The sequence below is a fragment of the Azolla caroliniana genome, unplaced genomic scaffold, assembly GCF_043228905.1.
Source record: "Azolla caroliniana isolate FFs.n. ecotype wild unplaced genomic scaffold, voAzoCaro1.0.p SCAF_9, whole genome shotgun sequence".
NCBI classification, from domain to species: domain Eukaryota; kingdom Viridiplantae; phylum Streptophyta; class Polypodiopsida; order Salviniales; family Salviniaceae; genus Azolla; species Azolla caroliniana.
Window position 1 is genome coordinate 538,197 of NW_028230444.1, and position 16,207 is coordinate 554,403.

Consider the following 16,207-nt stretch of genomic DNA (forward strand, 5'->3'; position numbering starts at 1 on the left):
CCAAGCGCGCCCTCCAACAGGTTAGAGCCATTGAAACAAAATTAAGGAAGGCCGTTGCGGCAGCGCAACGGCTGTTACAGGTAGACCCTAGTTGCAAATGGTCTAGAGCTAAACTAGAGGAAGCAAAGATGAAGGTACATGAAAGGACTTTGGAGAAGAACCGAATGTTGTTTCGAAGAAACGCAGCATGGTGGGCTAGAAAAGACGACAAGGTCAACCGACATTTCTTTCACTACAAGGCACCCAAGGGTGGTGGTGGACGTATACACGGGCTGCGAAAACCAGACGGCTCAATAACGGAGGACAAGACTGAGGTTCTGGAAATGGCAACACAATACTATCGTGACCTCCTCGCACCTACGCATGTGCGGCAAAACTCGGAGCTGGCTGATCGAGTGATGTCTTGCATTCACCCCAAGGTAACCCAAGAGATGGAAGTTGTGCTCGATAGTCCCATCTCTCGTTTAGAGCTCTCGGAGGCACTTAGGGGATTGCGAAGGGGTGCATGCCCCGGTCCCGATGGTCTCTCACGAGATTTCTTCGAGATTCATTGGGAATGTGTTCTCCCGTCCTTGGAAGCCGGGTTCCAAGAGATTTGGTCCTCAGGAAAGATGCCGATTGGTCTGGCTGAGGGGATGATATATCTCATCCCCAAATCCCAAGAGGGAAGCCTAGAGTTGCGCCAATGGCGTCCAATCACGATCCTTAACACGGCATACAAGATACTTGCTAAAGTCCTTGCTCAGCGATTAGCAAGCTTCTTACCGGACATCATACACGACAATCAAACTGGGTTTGTCAAGAACAGGTGTATCTTTGATAATGTGTTGCTTCTTTGGGAAGCTATGGCATTGGCCGGTCGCTCCGTATCGAGCTCGGCTATTCTGATGCTAGACTTTGAGAAGGCCTACGATAGGGTGTTATGGCCCTTCTTGGAAAATGTGATGAGAGCTTTGGGCCTACCTCAAAAATGGAGGAATTGCACTTCTGCACTCTATCGGACAGCTACGAGTAGCGTGCTGATGGCTGGATCTAGGGGACCCGCCTTCCAACTACAACGCTCAGTGAGGCAAGGCTGTCCCCTAGCCCCATATCTCTATCTCTTTATAACCGAGGCTTTCTCCGCCTACTTACAAGCACCAACTAGCGGGTTGCGGGGATTGCCCATCCCCAATGCGACTGAAGATTTGCTGTTATCTGAATATGCCGACGATACGGTTCTTTTCTTGCAAGGTGATGAGGAGAATTTACAGCGGGCTGAACATCTTGTCGAGGACTTTTGTCAGGCGGCTGGTGCCAAGATCAATTGGAATAAAACCCAAGGTCTATGGTTCAGCGAACAGGAGACACCAAGATGGCAACCCCATGCCGATTTTACGTGGGTCCCTAGTGGGACGACTTTCAAGTACCTTGGATTTACGATGGGGAGGTCAATCCCCAAGGGAGCTCAATTGGCCCACGTACAAGCCAAAATAAGTAAGAAGCTGAACCAGTGGAGTAGATCAAAATTGTCCTTCGCTGGTAGGGTCCTTGTGGCGAACCAAGTGCTGCTCGCTACCATGTGGCACTCAGTCTCATGCTGGATTATGGACCCTGCAGGTTTGCACGCGATTAAGGCTGCCATTAGGGGGTTTATATGGTCAGGTAAGGACAACCCACGGGCTGCCGCCAGAGTCTCATGGTGTTGGTTAACGCAACCGCGGGCCAAAGGGGGGCTTGGCCTCATAGACCCCTTAATGCAGAGTCGTGCATTGCTGGCTAAAATGGTGGTTCGCTGCCTCCTGCCCGGTAAGGGGTGTTGGAAGGTACTTCTTCGCAACAGGCTGCAAGTAGGGACTCCCAAGTATGGTAGGCCTTGGCCCGACTCCTTGAATTGGTGCTGCACGAGTGGAGTCCCACCCAGGCTGGCTTGCCATCCGGAGGATAGGGTCACGAACTCCATCTTGCGGGCATGGTGCCATATACGACAACATTTGGTCAAGCACACCCCGGAAACATTGACCGAATGGACTAGACAGCCACTATTCTGGAATCCTCATGTGCGAACGAATGACAACGCGATGCTAGGGCAACTTAAGGGCCTAGCATGGGGAAAGTTGGCACAAACAGGCCTCCTATCTATAGACGATTGGAGACGCATGGCTGATTCAGGAAGAGCCCAAGAGGTCCTTTTCCCTCCCCTCAAGGGAGCTACGAAAATGCGGAGACTGATAGCTGAGGCAGTTGACAGGGTTCCGATGGGGGTGGCGAGAGAACATGCATGGTTCGGTCTCTTTGACGAGGCTGGAATGGTCAAGGCGCTAAAGGGCATGAGCGGATCGGGGAGTGATACAGTTTTTGGGGACAGCCAGAGCAGCGGCTCTTGGCACCCAATCCGAGTGGTGGCACAGATTGATAACATCTGGAAGACAGACCCGGATGTTGCTAAGGTGGAACCCCATTGGAGGTTAAGGGTATACGGTTGCCGTCCCCTTGTCGATCTGGATTGGGACCCCGGGGATTTCAGATGGAAACATGACGATAGACTCCACCACTTCTTCGATTACACCACTAAATTGGGTCGGACTTTGCAACTGCAGCGAGGCGGCCCCCTTCGCAACGGCTGGCGAACATTGGGCATCCCCGATGAGGCGCTCATTGCCTTTTGGAAGGGTCTTTGGCGTCTCCACATGCCTGAAAAGATCAAGCTCTTTTGGTGGCAGATCGGTCATAATGTGGTGCCCGTTGGCGAATGGTTAGATAAACGGGGCGGCCCGTTAGGCTGCCCACTGTGCTCTCTACCTAATGAGTCTCTGAGACATTGTTTGTGGGATTGCCCTCAAGCTCAAAAGGTATGGGATAGAGTGACTCGCCTCCTTGTGGCATGCGACGTTGAAGGAACAGCCTTGTGGAGCGCTGCGGCATGGATTGATCACTCGGTCGAAGGGTGGACGGACGCCGTCAATGCGGATAGTTGGTGCTATGTATGCACGAGAGGCAAAATCGTCAAGATCCGTTTTGAAAGAGGCTTGCAGCCCGCATCCCCTAGGTTTCCGGAAATCTGGATGTTGATCGCAGGTTTCACCTTGTGGTATATATGGAAAGCGCGCTGCCTCAAGGTCTTCCAAGGTACAGTACGCCCCCCGGAGGAAGTGATCATGGACATATGGTTCGCGCTTATCAGCTGCCTACGAGGGCAACTAGAAGAGATCTGCAACCACTCCAACGACGTGACCACTGCCCGTTTGCGCTTTTGGCAGAAATGGCAGAGCACACCTATGGTGATGCAAGGCGGGAGTGGCCCGAGGTGGAACTACCAGCCCCCACGTTGGTTGTTTCCTATTCACCTGCCACCCTCTTTTCGGTGTAGGCCCCAAGAGCCGACTCGTACGAGGCCACATTGAAGGGCATTGCCTTGGATATAGGTAGCTTCTTACATTAAGTTAGGCCGCAAGGCAATGTAAGTGGCTCATCTTCTTTGGCTTGATCGGAGGAAGTCTCCCCGATGTGTGTACAAATCTCCTTATAGACTCTATGTAATAATCCTTCCTAACTAATGGGAAAGTAGCTTTACTTTGAAAAAAAAAAAAAAAAAAAGACTATAATTTCCCTTTCACATTGGGGACATGAAAAGGGTCAAATTTTTTTTGGGGGAACTAGCTCAATGGTTGGATACCACACAACTAAATTTAAACAAAGCACTCATATAATATGCAAAAAAATAAATAAGACCAGGAACCACGTGAAAAAAAACATCAGCTAAGGTTTTTTTAGCATGCAAAAAACATTGGTTAAATATGTGATCTTAACATATGAAAGATTTTAAAGCACAATTATTTATTAAGTATTAGCTTCAAAGAATGAATGTATTAAAAATTCACACATGTTAAGGTTTCAAAATGCTGGCTTGACCTTAAGTACATCAAGATTCATAGAAAGAAATATAATAGTTTGCCCTCTAGTATCTATATTCCTTCTAGATTTGATAATTGACATTGGAAACATGTTATCTCACAAGAAGTTGATGTTGAGCATCTAAACCATGTTGTTGGATCATGATTCTAATGTTAAAGCATAAAAAACTTGACATGTTTTGAGTAAGGATCACATGCCAAGCAACGGATTCAAATTCCTTCCTAGAATGATGTTTTTCTTAGAAATTAAATTGCTATCCGTAGTTTGTAGAATGCAGAATTCTACATTTACAATACTCTGAAGTATTCTACCCATATTCTATGTTTTAGAACTGCCATTTTTTAAAATTTCACGTATTCTAAAAATATGATGTATTCTACTTATTTAACCGGTATTTATCATTTCAAAAAAGTCTTAAAATTTTATTTTATTTTATTGAAAAAAATACTTTAAATTTTAAGAAGTATTTAACGTATTTTACAAGTATTCTACACCTATGTAAAATACATATTCTAAGTATTTTAAAAAAAGTTAGAATTACTTGTAGATTACTTAGCATACTTATTCAACACAAATGCACAAGTTAGTTTCCTTCCAACTTAAAATATTCAAACAGGTCTACTCCAATATTGGGTCACAATCAGAACATTATCATCATCAGCACTTAAGCACCTTCCAATGGACGAGATGTTCAAGTAACCGTAATTATATAGATCCAAGACACCACATTCAAGAAAATGATTGTAGAAAAAAGACAATGAGATGTAATGTTATTTGGATGAATAGTTCCTTTTAAAAGCTTTATGTGGATCATGGAAATTCAAGTGAACCAAAAATGAAGAATGCAATGAAGGTTGTTCCATATAATCTGAAGAACAAACCTATTGGCCCTCAATTGATACATTTACATGGATGCTAATTGAGGTAAGCAAACCAACAACTTCACGGAATTGAAGAATGTTAATGAAGATGATTCACATGCAACAATTGTTTCTTTCCTTGTTTTCGTTGATCCTGGTCAATACCAATCAAAGATGCATTTGATGAATCTAATATAAGAAGTTATTACATTGTTGGATGTTCGAAAGTGAAGCTAAAAGGGTATCTAACCAATCAACAAGTTTACTGACAAATGATTTGTTAATGATCTAACATATTGACTTGGTGATAACATAAAAGATTGTGTAAGAGAGGAACATGATTTTATAAAGGGTGATCCATATTAGATGCCATTATTAGTCTTCGGATGAACGTGAATTAACTTACCTTCACACTTTGCTAATTGTACAAATGATTGATGAAGGAATTTTAAGAAAGCTTGCAATATCTTTTCATATTAGATGCCAGTATAGTCTTGGGATGAACATAAACATGACTAAATTTACCTTCAATACTTTGCTAATTACAACAAGAACTGATGAAGCACAATAAGAGTTCTTATGAAATTTTAAGAAAGCTTGCAAGATCTTTTGTATTGCCCTAGGTTCCATAATCAATAACAATGAAACATAGATCAGATGTATTCTCTTTGCTGAGCAAAACATGTTCACCGTTAACTCCTACAAAGAGCTGAGCAATAGTAGAGCAGAAAAATGAGTATGATTTATAAGAGTATGCATATGGTCCTAAATCACATTCTTTTCTTATCTTTGGTTTATTTCCTATGGTACAAGGAACCCTCCAACCAGAGTTCTAAACTCTTAGAAAGTCTAGAAATTCTTAACATCCACATGTTACCAGACCAAGATGTGGAACACTAGTTCCTTTAAAGCCTGTATGTGGTGTACAAGCAAGCCGGTCCACTCACTCGTGTCATTATATATTCAAGAAAATTTAGAGTGCAGTATTGCCTCAATCATTGCCAGTACTCGCATGGCTCATGTTATTCAATGCAAGAAACTTCTATAGACCAGCAAGGTTGAAAACGTCAACATGTATTCTAGATGTGGATGAAGGTCAGAACTCTCCACCATCTATTCCTCACCTGCCCCAAAAAACAAAAATTCTGTAATAGTTCTATCCAAGATTGGCACAATGTCCTCCATGTGGAAAGAAATTCTTCCAGCTGTATCTGGGAATGCATGAGGGTTTTCCATGGAAAATGCCATAACCGAGGTAAAAAGAGACAGATGCCAAAAAAACAAGACTGTGGAGTCTCTAACACTCCAATCCATGCCAAAATATTGGGTCCAAAATTCTAATCTGTTCCGACATATTCTTCTCTACGACTCTGATCTCATGGAAAACAAATAAATCGAAGTCCCAAACTACACAGGAATTATTGAGAACCCATATGCACACTAACAACACCGCCCATAATTTTGGGTCCATACATGCATATATATAAGAGATGCAAATTCCAAAAGAATGAAAACATCCATTGAAAAGTTTCTTACCACAGCATGGTAGTAGTGACATTTATTGATTTACAAACCTTGTCATCATCATAAAATGACATGGTGGAGAAGTGAGTAATAAATAAAAAATAAGCAGCAGCCCCTTATTAGTATTATTGAATATTATAAGTTAGCCATGATGAAGACAGGCTCCTTCTCCTGTTTGATGCTGTCAGCAACATGAGAAACTACACCTTCACCCTCATAATACAGCCACTGTGATTTTACCTGCCATCAATTTTGATTCTGGGATCATTTACATATATAAGTGTATCTATTTAAAAATCATTAAATACATAGATTTCATAAGAAAACCAGAAATTCGTTTATATTTACGTATGTTCAGACTGAATTAAAATAATCATGAATCTCGTACATGGATATGGTTATGAGCCAAAAAGGGCCAGAAAGCAGCATGAAAGCTCACATCAACTTTCCACCATGAAACCTGCTGCAATCCTCTTATCATCTCCTCTGTACACATATATTGCAACACAAAGTTAAAGAGAGATCAGATGGTAACCGATATCATAACTGTAACTATATATAGCAAGGACCTTCTTTAATGTTTCCTTTCTAATAATTGGAATATATTAGAAGGTCTATCTATTAGAATGTAACAACAAAAAATAAGCAAATTTACCTTCCATGTCATGATAATAGTCTGCGGCAGCTTTGCTGCTTGGAGATTTTTGGGCAGCTTCTTTGGCTTTTGGGACCAGCACCTCAGCCTCCCCTCCATCAAATGAGGCTAGATGATCTTTGCCCATCTTACTCACGGCCGGACAATGCATCACGCCCACGACGTGGTTGTACCCACTAATCGACTTCTTTGGCGGCTATATCCACATTCATGCATTATTATGGCAGGTTTATTTGTTAAAAACAAATGTCTGTTTTGAAAATTTAGATTTACAGAGCATTTTAATTTTTTGAGGATATAGTTACCACTGGTAATTCTGTCTCCCTCCGGATAGACGAAGTTCGCCAGCCTACCATGTCTGAGTTTTATCACGCAAGTCAAGGGCATAACACATAATAGGGAAAACTCCCTCAGTTATTTTTTGTCTCCCTGGGTTTTTCTTCATTTCGCCAAATGCCCCTCAGTTTTCCTTCTAAATTACCCTGAATAATCCCCTCTCCAGAAAGCAAATATATGTGCTATTTGTGCAATTATATGATAAAGTTTATATATGCTTTTTTTCTCACTTATACATGTGCTAGTTTAAGTAGATGAGTATGATACCAAACTTTACTCACCTTCAACCATTGACCTGGAGAATTTAGGGTAACAATAAACATTTAGGGGCACTTGGGTAAATAAAGAAAATCACAGGTATTTCAAGAGTTTTGATCCCTGTAATATGTTTGCTCTGTTCAAATTAACCATCTTCTCAACATTCAAATCAAAGGGATACGATCATAGCTCACATTAGCATAGCAGGCCCGAAGCTTGAATGAAGCAAGGGCTGACCTGAAAAATCCGTAAAGATAACCAAAGCAGCATATCATGACAACACAACCATTTGGGTAGATTGAGAATTCAATACAATGGTAATTTGTACTCGAGTAGAAGTAAAAGCCTCTCACAAGAATGGGAGATCATCATGACAGTCTCGAGCCATGCACAGGAGCAATGGAGGCTTGCTGGGCTTCTCATCCATCAGAAAAAGCTGGCGGCCTGTGCGTCCTGCCAACAAGGGTGCCAATGGTGCGGCAAGTTTTTCGAGCAAAGGAACACCCAACAAGAATGGAAGCTACCTCATATAACATTAAAAAAAGAAAAACTGTAAAATTAGCTTCATACCAGAAGGAAACATAGCCTAATATACGTTGTGTGAGGGGGGCTTGTATGGCATACCTCATTACTCATCCCTACTAATGTATAGCTATACAACAGTCATGTAGTACACATATGAATGTACATAAAATACGTATATACATGCATGGAAATGTATGTCATGAATGTTTCACCTGTTTTCTTCCCCTGACCCCTAAATGTGGAGTTGCAAGTGTGATGAAGTTAGTTGGCAGTAGCCCACAGATTTTTCTCACAGTAGGAAGAGAATGTTGTTGTTCATTATAGCTTTGACTTTTATTAATTGGATCCAGCAGGGCTGCTATCGCATATCGAGCGAACAAGCCGCCAAGGGAATGTCCAAGGAATGAAATCTTCTCCAACTTCGGATATTTTGCAATCACTCCTTGTATCTATGAGCACGGCAATTTGATCTTAATTACAAGTGCTTTCTTACATATTCACATGCATGCAATGATTGACAAAAGAAATTATTCGTTATGAATTAATTTATACCTCAATCGCAAGCCGCTTCCCTGCAACATCAATGCCCGACAATGTCTGAGCATATGAATTTGCGTGACTGGCTGCAATATACTTAGTTATAGTTTATCAAATGGAAAAACGTGCTTAACCCATTAAGACATAAAGTATAATACATGCCATAGGAAATATGATGGCATAATAATACATGAAGTAGTAGCACCCACCATAAATCAGAAATGATCCGCTCAATTGTCTTTTCAATACAGATGTGACATATTTCCAGTCATTCGGACTGCAAAAATGATCAAAAAGAAGAAAAAGAAAAAAACAATCTATTGTTTGAGAGAGAGAGAGAGAGAGAGAGAAACCGAAGCGCATAAAACAAGAGTAGCATTACACTTAATCATATATGTTCGTAAATTATTCGAACATGATCAATGCATAGTAAAGGGTCATAAATTGATATTTATACATACATACACACATATACACTTAATCATCTACATACGGGCAGTGACTCCAACATGATAAATACATAGTAAAGGGTCATAAATTGATATTTCTACGTTCATACATACATACATACATACATATATATATCCACACACTTAATCATCTACATAGGGGCAGTGATTCCAACATGATAAATACATAGTAAAAGTTCATAAATTGATATTTCTGCATACATACATATATACATCCAACATGATAAATACATAGTAAAAGTTCATAAATTGATATTTCTGCATACATACATATATACATCCAACATGATAAATACATAGTAAAAGTTCATAAATTGATATTTCTGCTTACATACATATATACATATACATACATACATATATACATATACATACATAAATACATGTGTACATCAAACTTACCTGGATAGGATACCATGTACAAGAACTAGAAGGTGTGTGTACGTGCAGGTAGAGTGGGAGGGATCTTCGTTTGCGTTCTGTGTCACGCTTCCATCCACTGGGTCGTTGTTAGGAAGAAGGGTGGGCGATGAACCCTGATCATCATCTGTCGTTGCCATGGTCGATAATGATGTTGATGTCAGATTTGAGGTCGAATGCTTGTCACCCCCTGCCATGACCGGTACTAGCCGTACTGATACAGTTGATCATCACTGATTAGAGCTTCTTCTCCTCCTCCTCTTCCTCCTTCTCTGTGACATGAGAAGATCTGGGCAAGGTCAAAATAAGGCTAACAATTACAATAATAAGAATGGAATGAGGGGAGAGCAGCAGGCATGGCAAGAACCCCCCATGGCTACTCTGTACTATACCTCCCAATAATGATTGTAGTAACGGTATGAAATTAAGCTTGACCCAAGAGGAACTAATATATTATAGAGTAGAAGGAGAAGAAGAAAGAAAGAAGAAGAAGAAGAAGAAGAAGCCATGGATGGAATGGGTTTGAAAGCCAAGCTTAAAATCAGGAGACCTCTCTCTCTCTCTGTCAAAATTAAAAGGAAGAAGCTTTCAAAGAGAGGAAGGAACCTTCCTTTTTTGCCTTTGATGTGTTTTTGTGTATGTGTGTGTGTCCATGGAAAATGTGTCAAATCTAACTCCTTGGCCCGGGCCCGTACCAACAAACGAACACTTTTGTAGCACCTCTCAACAATCCTCATATTTTGCTTTCTTATTTGTATAAGCGAAAACCGATCGTGGGCACTCGAAGCCAATGGGGAGATGACCTTAGGAGTATTTAGGAGTTAGAGCCTACAAGGAAAATTTAGGAGTATTTTTTTTTAACCTTTGAACCGAACCACGTAAACTGAAATCGATAAACCGCTAAACCATGAAATTCAAAACCCAGCCGATTACTACCATTTGAAACCAAACCAAACTATTTATTTATCTTTGAACCTATAAACCGTTAAGCCACGTTTTATAGGTTTGGTTTGGTTTGAGCCAAAACCGGGCCCATTGCTAATATGACCCCACAAATTGAAGGAAGGATATATGTATATAAGAGAGAGAGAGAGAGAGAGAGAGAGATTGTGCATTCAAACGATCATCTATACTCTTGTCTTATACAACCAAAAGAGTTCCCATGTGCACTTACCCACTCTCAAAAACCTCTCTATACATGACCAAATGAGTCTAGTAAGAACTTATTGTCAAGGACGCAAACCCCATCAAGCATAAGAATATTCAAAACTATTGATCCTTTGTATTAGGGAATCACAAGGTGCCACAAATATCTCCTTTCCTAGAATAATACATGACGTTTCACTTGCAATTTGTTCCTTTAATTAGAGAATCTCAAGATGCCTTCAATATTTCCTATTCTCTTGTATTCGTTCCTCTTGTCGTATTTCTTTATGCTTTCCAAATTAGACACCCGATCCCCCTTATATAACTACGCAAGCATCGGCGGAGTGACAAATCAATACAAGCAATGATATGGGTACTTTTTTAGAGAGAGATGGATGATTTTTATGATTGTCCTCAAAGGTAGAATACGAAATATCGATTGAAGTGAAACATTTCCACGTAGTGTGCATGGAGATGATCGATGACTATGTTCAAGAATTTCACTATTGATGAAAATCGCAATCAATATTGCACACTATGCCTCTAAAATTAATGTGTGTGCTAGAGAGAGATAGAGATATCCATGACAAGAGACAAGATTTTTTGTTTCTTTTACTACATTTAGAGCATATGTGAGTTATTAAAATGGAGGGGGTCTTCCATGTTTTAATTACTCAATGACCAAGGCAATCCATGCACAAAAGATGTCACGCACCCAATTTTGGTTGAACACTCATATGACACCAATCTCACAGTCATGTGTCACAGAGAGGAAATGAATTTTTTTGGTAGGATTTATGTATACAATAAGTCAATGTAGAAGGGGGCTATACACATTATTAAACGAACATTGCCCTTCATATGAAAAGGACTTCATCAATTTTCCTAATCAACTAGTTAGTTTGCTAATTATTTAATTGATCTAATTCATCAACATAATTGATTGAATGAATAATTAGTTAATTTGCTTGATCGTCCAAATATTAATTCAAAAAATAAAGTCAACATTATCAGAATGTGTGAATAAAAAAAAGGAAACATGGACTAGAACAAAACAAGGAGAAGGAAGAGAAAAGGACCAATGTTAGAGGGAAACCCACACCTTGCCAAATATTTGTTGGACCAAAAAAGAGAAAGGAATGCCATTGGATTTTTAGATGTCCGTTGTAGTTGGTCTCAAGAAAAACTTGGCTCATAACGAGTCAAGCACTAAACCTATCGCACACTATCAATCATTAAAACTTAAATTTAATAAAGTCTTATGTACAATTGTCAAAAACACCATTCGCGAATCACAACTCAATCATTCAAGAGTCACAAGCTTATTGAAGATTGAAAGAGATGGGTTCCATTGGATTATCAAATGTACCCCATTGTAATCAGTCTCACACTATCAATCATTAAAACTCAAATTTAATAAAGCCTTATGTACAATTGTCAAGAGCAACATTCACATCTCAATCATTCAAGAGTAACAAGGGCATTACTTGCTAACCAACAACCTCTCATGTGAAATGTTCTTGTAAGCATAACTAGTTATTCTTGGGATATATCTTTCACCCTTACTCCATGAAAATGTTCTCAAACCCTAACTAAATGTCCCATTCCCAAGCTATACAAATAATTGCATAGATGTAAGCGGATCTTGTTATCCCTTAAACATAGATGATATCTAGAGAATTCTTTTGCACAATTAATTAGATGCATTGCAAGTGGTAGAGCATAAAGATCATGGAAGGTCTTCTTTTCAATATACACGATATCATGTGTATTAAGTTGGGGTTAACCGAGGAGATTATTCATAATGCTAAACTTGGACAAATTTAGGGCCTTACAGAAAAATGTCAGATTGTGAGTATACTTCTACATTAAGGATGGTTAAAGGTTCAAGAAGATGTTATTAAAACCCTATCATGTTATGTACTATTAATTGAAATATATTACCAAGAGTCCATAGCAAAATAGAATATCTCAATTTGGAGTTCTGTTAGCAACTTCAAAAGATCCCTGAAGGAAGCCTCTTTCCAATCGGTTGAGAGTACCACTTTGGAATATTTGGAATTCTTGAGTAACATTGGCTCCAAATTCGCTTAATCCTTATATGGCCTTTATTTGTGTTTGGTTCAAACTGATGTATATGTTTGATTCATAGTGGTTATGATTATCAAAGAGGGAGAAAAGATATGGTGTATTGGCATTTGCCGCACTAGATGATGCCGTTTTATGTACTTTGACGATGTGTTTGTATAAAAAACTCCAAATTCTTGCAACATCTTTTTCATGTATTTAGATGTCCTGTCCTTTGTAGTTATTCTGGCATCAGATATCTGATCAAAGGAAAATTATAGTTCACCATGATATAGAGCCTCATGAAGTAAAGATGCTCAGCTAATATAATGAATGATCTTTCCAAAGACCCACAATAATGTGGTGGAGGAAGACTATGAATAGAATAACTTACGGAAATTACACACACATTCAAAGTGTATTGCCTCTCTCTAAATTAATCATGATGACTCAGGCAAGAATCGTGCAATTGAGATCTGCAATTGTTGAGAGGGAGAAATGTGGGAGTTTTGACCACAAATGGGGTCTTTCTGGAGTTTTCTATGGCATAATATCGCTTGTTTCTAGCCCTGACCCTTTATTTTCATATTGTACAATAAAAAGAACGTCTATTACCTATGGGCTACTAATTATACTTCACTTACAATTTATGCGTCTTCTAGCAGGTGAGGAACCTCAACGCCACTGCATAGACAATAGATGTTGGAGAGTAACACGTATGGTGATAGAGACTTTGAATCCAATTTGAGGGCATGTCCTGCTGCATCTGCTCCCCGTGTTATATCCAAATGTTGCTTGCAAGCGCTCATCAGAGTAATCCATGATGAAGTGTTTGGATTACATGGCATGCTTTTAAGCAATCCCTCACCTTTATCCAACAAGCCTGCACGTACCAAAAGGTCAGCCATACTGTTGAAATTATCTAGACTTGGTATGATCCCATAATCGCCACACATTAATGAAAGGAACTGGCAACCTTCTTCGACAAGGCCACCATGCCTGCAAACAGATAACACATTTTGAAAGGTCACATGATCAGGCACACAACCCCCCATCTGCATCTGGGAGAAGAGGTTAAGTGATTGCTTAGCAGCTCCCTGTTGGGCATATGCACCAATTATAGCATTCCATGAGACAATATTGCGATTTGAAATCCCATTGAATGTTCTTTGTGCATCTTCCAAGCTACCACATTTCCCATACATTGCTACAAGCCCAGTGCTCACAACCACATCTAACTCCACTCCAATATCTACAATCTGGTTATGTATATGCTTGCCTTCATGTAATGCTGAATTGCATGTACAGACATCAAGAACAGTAATTAAACACACCCTATCTGGCTTCAAGCCTTCACACTCCATTTGTGCAAAAAGTCGAAAAGCATCTTCACCATGCCTTAGATCTGCATGAGCTTTGATCAAAGCAGACCAGCTTACTACATCCTGCTTGGAGGTTTCAAATAAAATTTGACTGGCCTCTCCAAGATGGCCACATTTTCCATAAAAGCTTATTAGAGCAGAAGTAAGAGGACATCCAACTTCATCTAGGTACCTACCAATGCAGCAGCTATGTACAGATTTTCCATGAAAAAAAGCTTCCTGGCTCGAGCATGCCTCCAAAAAGCCAGTGATGGCTATATCATCAGGTATCACACATTCCATCATCATTTGCACATAATGCTTGCGTGCATCCTTGTTTTGGCCTTGCTGCACACATACTTTTATCATTTCTGTCCATGAAATAACATTTCGACCAACATCTATACAGTCAAATGCTTTCTTGGCTGATAGCAGAAGTCCACACTTTCCATATAATTTCAGAAGGGCATTACTCACCGGAGCCTGCGTTGCAAGCCCACAAGATAGCAAAAAGGCATGCATTTGCTCACCTTCCTGTGCATTAGAACACGAATCGAGAATGATTATGGCCATGACCACATTTGGAACCTCACCTTCAAGCAAATTTTGGCGAAAAAGCTGCAATGCATCGTTTGCATGCCCATGCTGGACATAAGCAGACATCATCACAGACCTAGAAACGATATCTTGTTCTATCAATCCCTGAAAGAGCATCCGAGCAGCTTCCACACTGCCAAATTTGGCATAAATATTGATCAAAGCAGTTCCAACAACAACATCAGATACTAAGCCTTGATGAAGGCAAAGGGTGTGCAAGTACTGGCCAAGAAGAAGAGATCCATGGTCGGCACACAGATCAAGGATCAAAACTAGCGTGATCCCATCAGCGAGAATAGCTTCTGCCTGCATTTGAGCCATCAAGCCACACACATCCATGCCCAACCCGCGCTCCACGTATGCTGACATCATGGCATTCCATGACACCACATTTCTTGTCTGCATCTCAGCAAACACCTCACATGCAAAATCCAAGCACTTGCATTTACCATACATGCTGAGAAGGGTAGTGGCCACAATGTGGTCGGACCCAAAAACTCCACAGGAAACGATGGAAGAATGCAAACGCTTGCCTTCTTGAAGAGCCCTGAGATGGGAGCATGCGGACAGGGTGGCGACAAAGACAGCCTTGTCAGGCAAAACTCCCTCGGAAAGCATTTGCTGGAAGGCAGAGAGGGCATCCATGTCGAGGCCATGCTCAGCATACATACCTATGAGGATGGCCCACGTGAAGACATTGCGAGGAACATGCCGCATGGCATGGAAAGAGGCGAGGGCATCTTCCATTGACCCACACTTTCCATACATCCGGATAACAAGGTTGCAGAGAAGCTTGTCTGTATCTCGGCCTTCCAGGAGGATGAGGCCATGGAGGGCTTGGCCTTGCGAAAGGAGGAGGCCAGAGCAGCTTTGCAAGAGAGAGGCAAGAGCGGTAGCAGTGTGACCAAAATCAATGGGCACACCTTCTTCGCCCATTCTGCTATCGAAATTCCTGCGGCTGCTTGAAGATCCATAGCCATGAGCATGAACTATAGAGAACAGTAACCTTCGGCCTGTAGGCCTCAGGCTATTGCCCAGCAACAACATGCATTGCTGTCATTCAAGGAACTACATACACATTGCTGCCCTAATCGAATGTCCTGCATCTCACAGTCTCTGTTTTCCTGTGCCTCTTTTCTCTGTTTCTCCTGTGTTTCATGATAGACTCGTCCTAATGGGTCAGGAAAATCAATCCATCACACTATCAATACAACATGATCATACATATACTGTATACATATATTATGCATAATCTTTGTTGGTCGTGGAGTGAATCAAACTAGGGACCTTCCGAACTCGAGAGCCCCGCGATTAAGCATACTAGGATGGATCTCTCAATAACTTGCCTAGTATCAAGATGATGAAGACCAGAATGAGCAATCGTTGGTTGATGGGCTAAATATTTGCTTTAGAGCGAGCCAATATGAGTAGTAGTTGCACGCACCCTCTAATCCATCATCTACTCAAAGAGAGCAGAATTAGCATGAACGGAGGAGGTTGTAAGGTGGTGCCAAGTTGTGAGGTTTTGCTTGAAGTTGTTAGCCCAGAGGACTCCAA

The 16,207-nt window shown here is 40.8% G+C and overlaps 2 protein-coding genes across 4 annotated transcripts; both read right to left on the reverse strand.

The window, feature by feature from the left end:
• Window positions 1–6,251: 6,251 nt before the first annotated feature.
• On the reverse strand, window positions 6,252–10,040 carry LOC147859694 (uncharacterized). Of its 3 annotated transcripts, XM_087324937.1 has the most exons (11): window positions 9,872–10,040; window positions 9,462–9,712; window positions 8,799–8,866; window positions 8,605–8,675; window positions 8,265–8,501; window positions 7,881–8,047; window positions 7,709–7,764; window positions 7,239–7,291; window positions 6,934–7,129; window positions 6,667–6,764; window positions 6,252–6,518 (listed from the first exon to the last, which is right to left on the reverse strand). In XM_087324937.1, the coding sequence occupies exons 2-11, from the start codon at window positions 9,674–9,676 to the stop codon at window positions 6,414–6,416; spliced, it is 1,266 nt and encodes a 421-aa protein (XP_087181063.1). In that variant the 5' UTR covers window positions 9,677–9,712; window positions 9,872–10,040; the 3' UTR covers window positions 6,252–6,413. The 3 variants fall into 3 exon arrangements, with proteins under 3 accessions (XP_087181063.1, XP_087181064.1, XP_087181065.1); XM_087324938.1 differs by lacking the exon at window positions 9,872–10,040 and having other exon boundaries at window positions 9,462–9,727; XM_087324939.1 differs by lacking the exons at window positions 8,799–8,866; window positions 9,872–10,040 and having other exon boundaries at window positions 9,462–9,626.
• Window positions 10,041–12,620: 2,580 nt separating this feature from the next.
• On the reverse strand, window positions 12,621–15,833 carry LOC147859695 (pentatricopeptide repeat-containing protein At4g13650-like). Its single transcript, XM_087325013.1, has one exon. It carries the CDS (start codon window positions 15,695–15,697, stop codon window positions 13,340–13,342), a length of 2,358 nt encoding a protein of 785 aa, XP_087181139.1. The 5' UTR covers window positions 15,698–15,833; the 3' UTR covers window positions 12,621–13,339.
• Window positions 15,834–16,207: the final 374 nt, after the last annotated feature.

What these genes read in the sequence shown, in the direction of transcription:
- LOC147859694 (XM_087324937.1), bottom strand. Translation starts at nt 9,676, where the DNA reads ATGGCAGGGGGTGACAAGCATTCGACCTCAAATCTGACATCAACATCA. An exon ending in GGGTCAGGGGAAGAAAACAG is followed by an intron (nt 8,048 to 8,264) that starts GTGAAACATTCA and finishes TATATGAGGTAG; the next exon opens with CTTCCATTCTTGTTGGGTGT. An exon ending in TGCTAATGTGAGCTATGATC is followed by an intron (nt 7,292 to 7,708) that starts GTATCCCTTTGA and finishes GATAAAACTCAG; the next exon opens with ACATGGTAGGCTGGCGAACT.
- LOC147859695 (XM_087325013.1), bottom strand. Translation starts at nt 15,697, where the DNA reads ATGTTGTTGCTGGGCAATAGCCTGAGGCCTACAGGCCGAAGGTTACTG.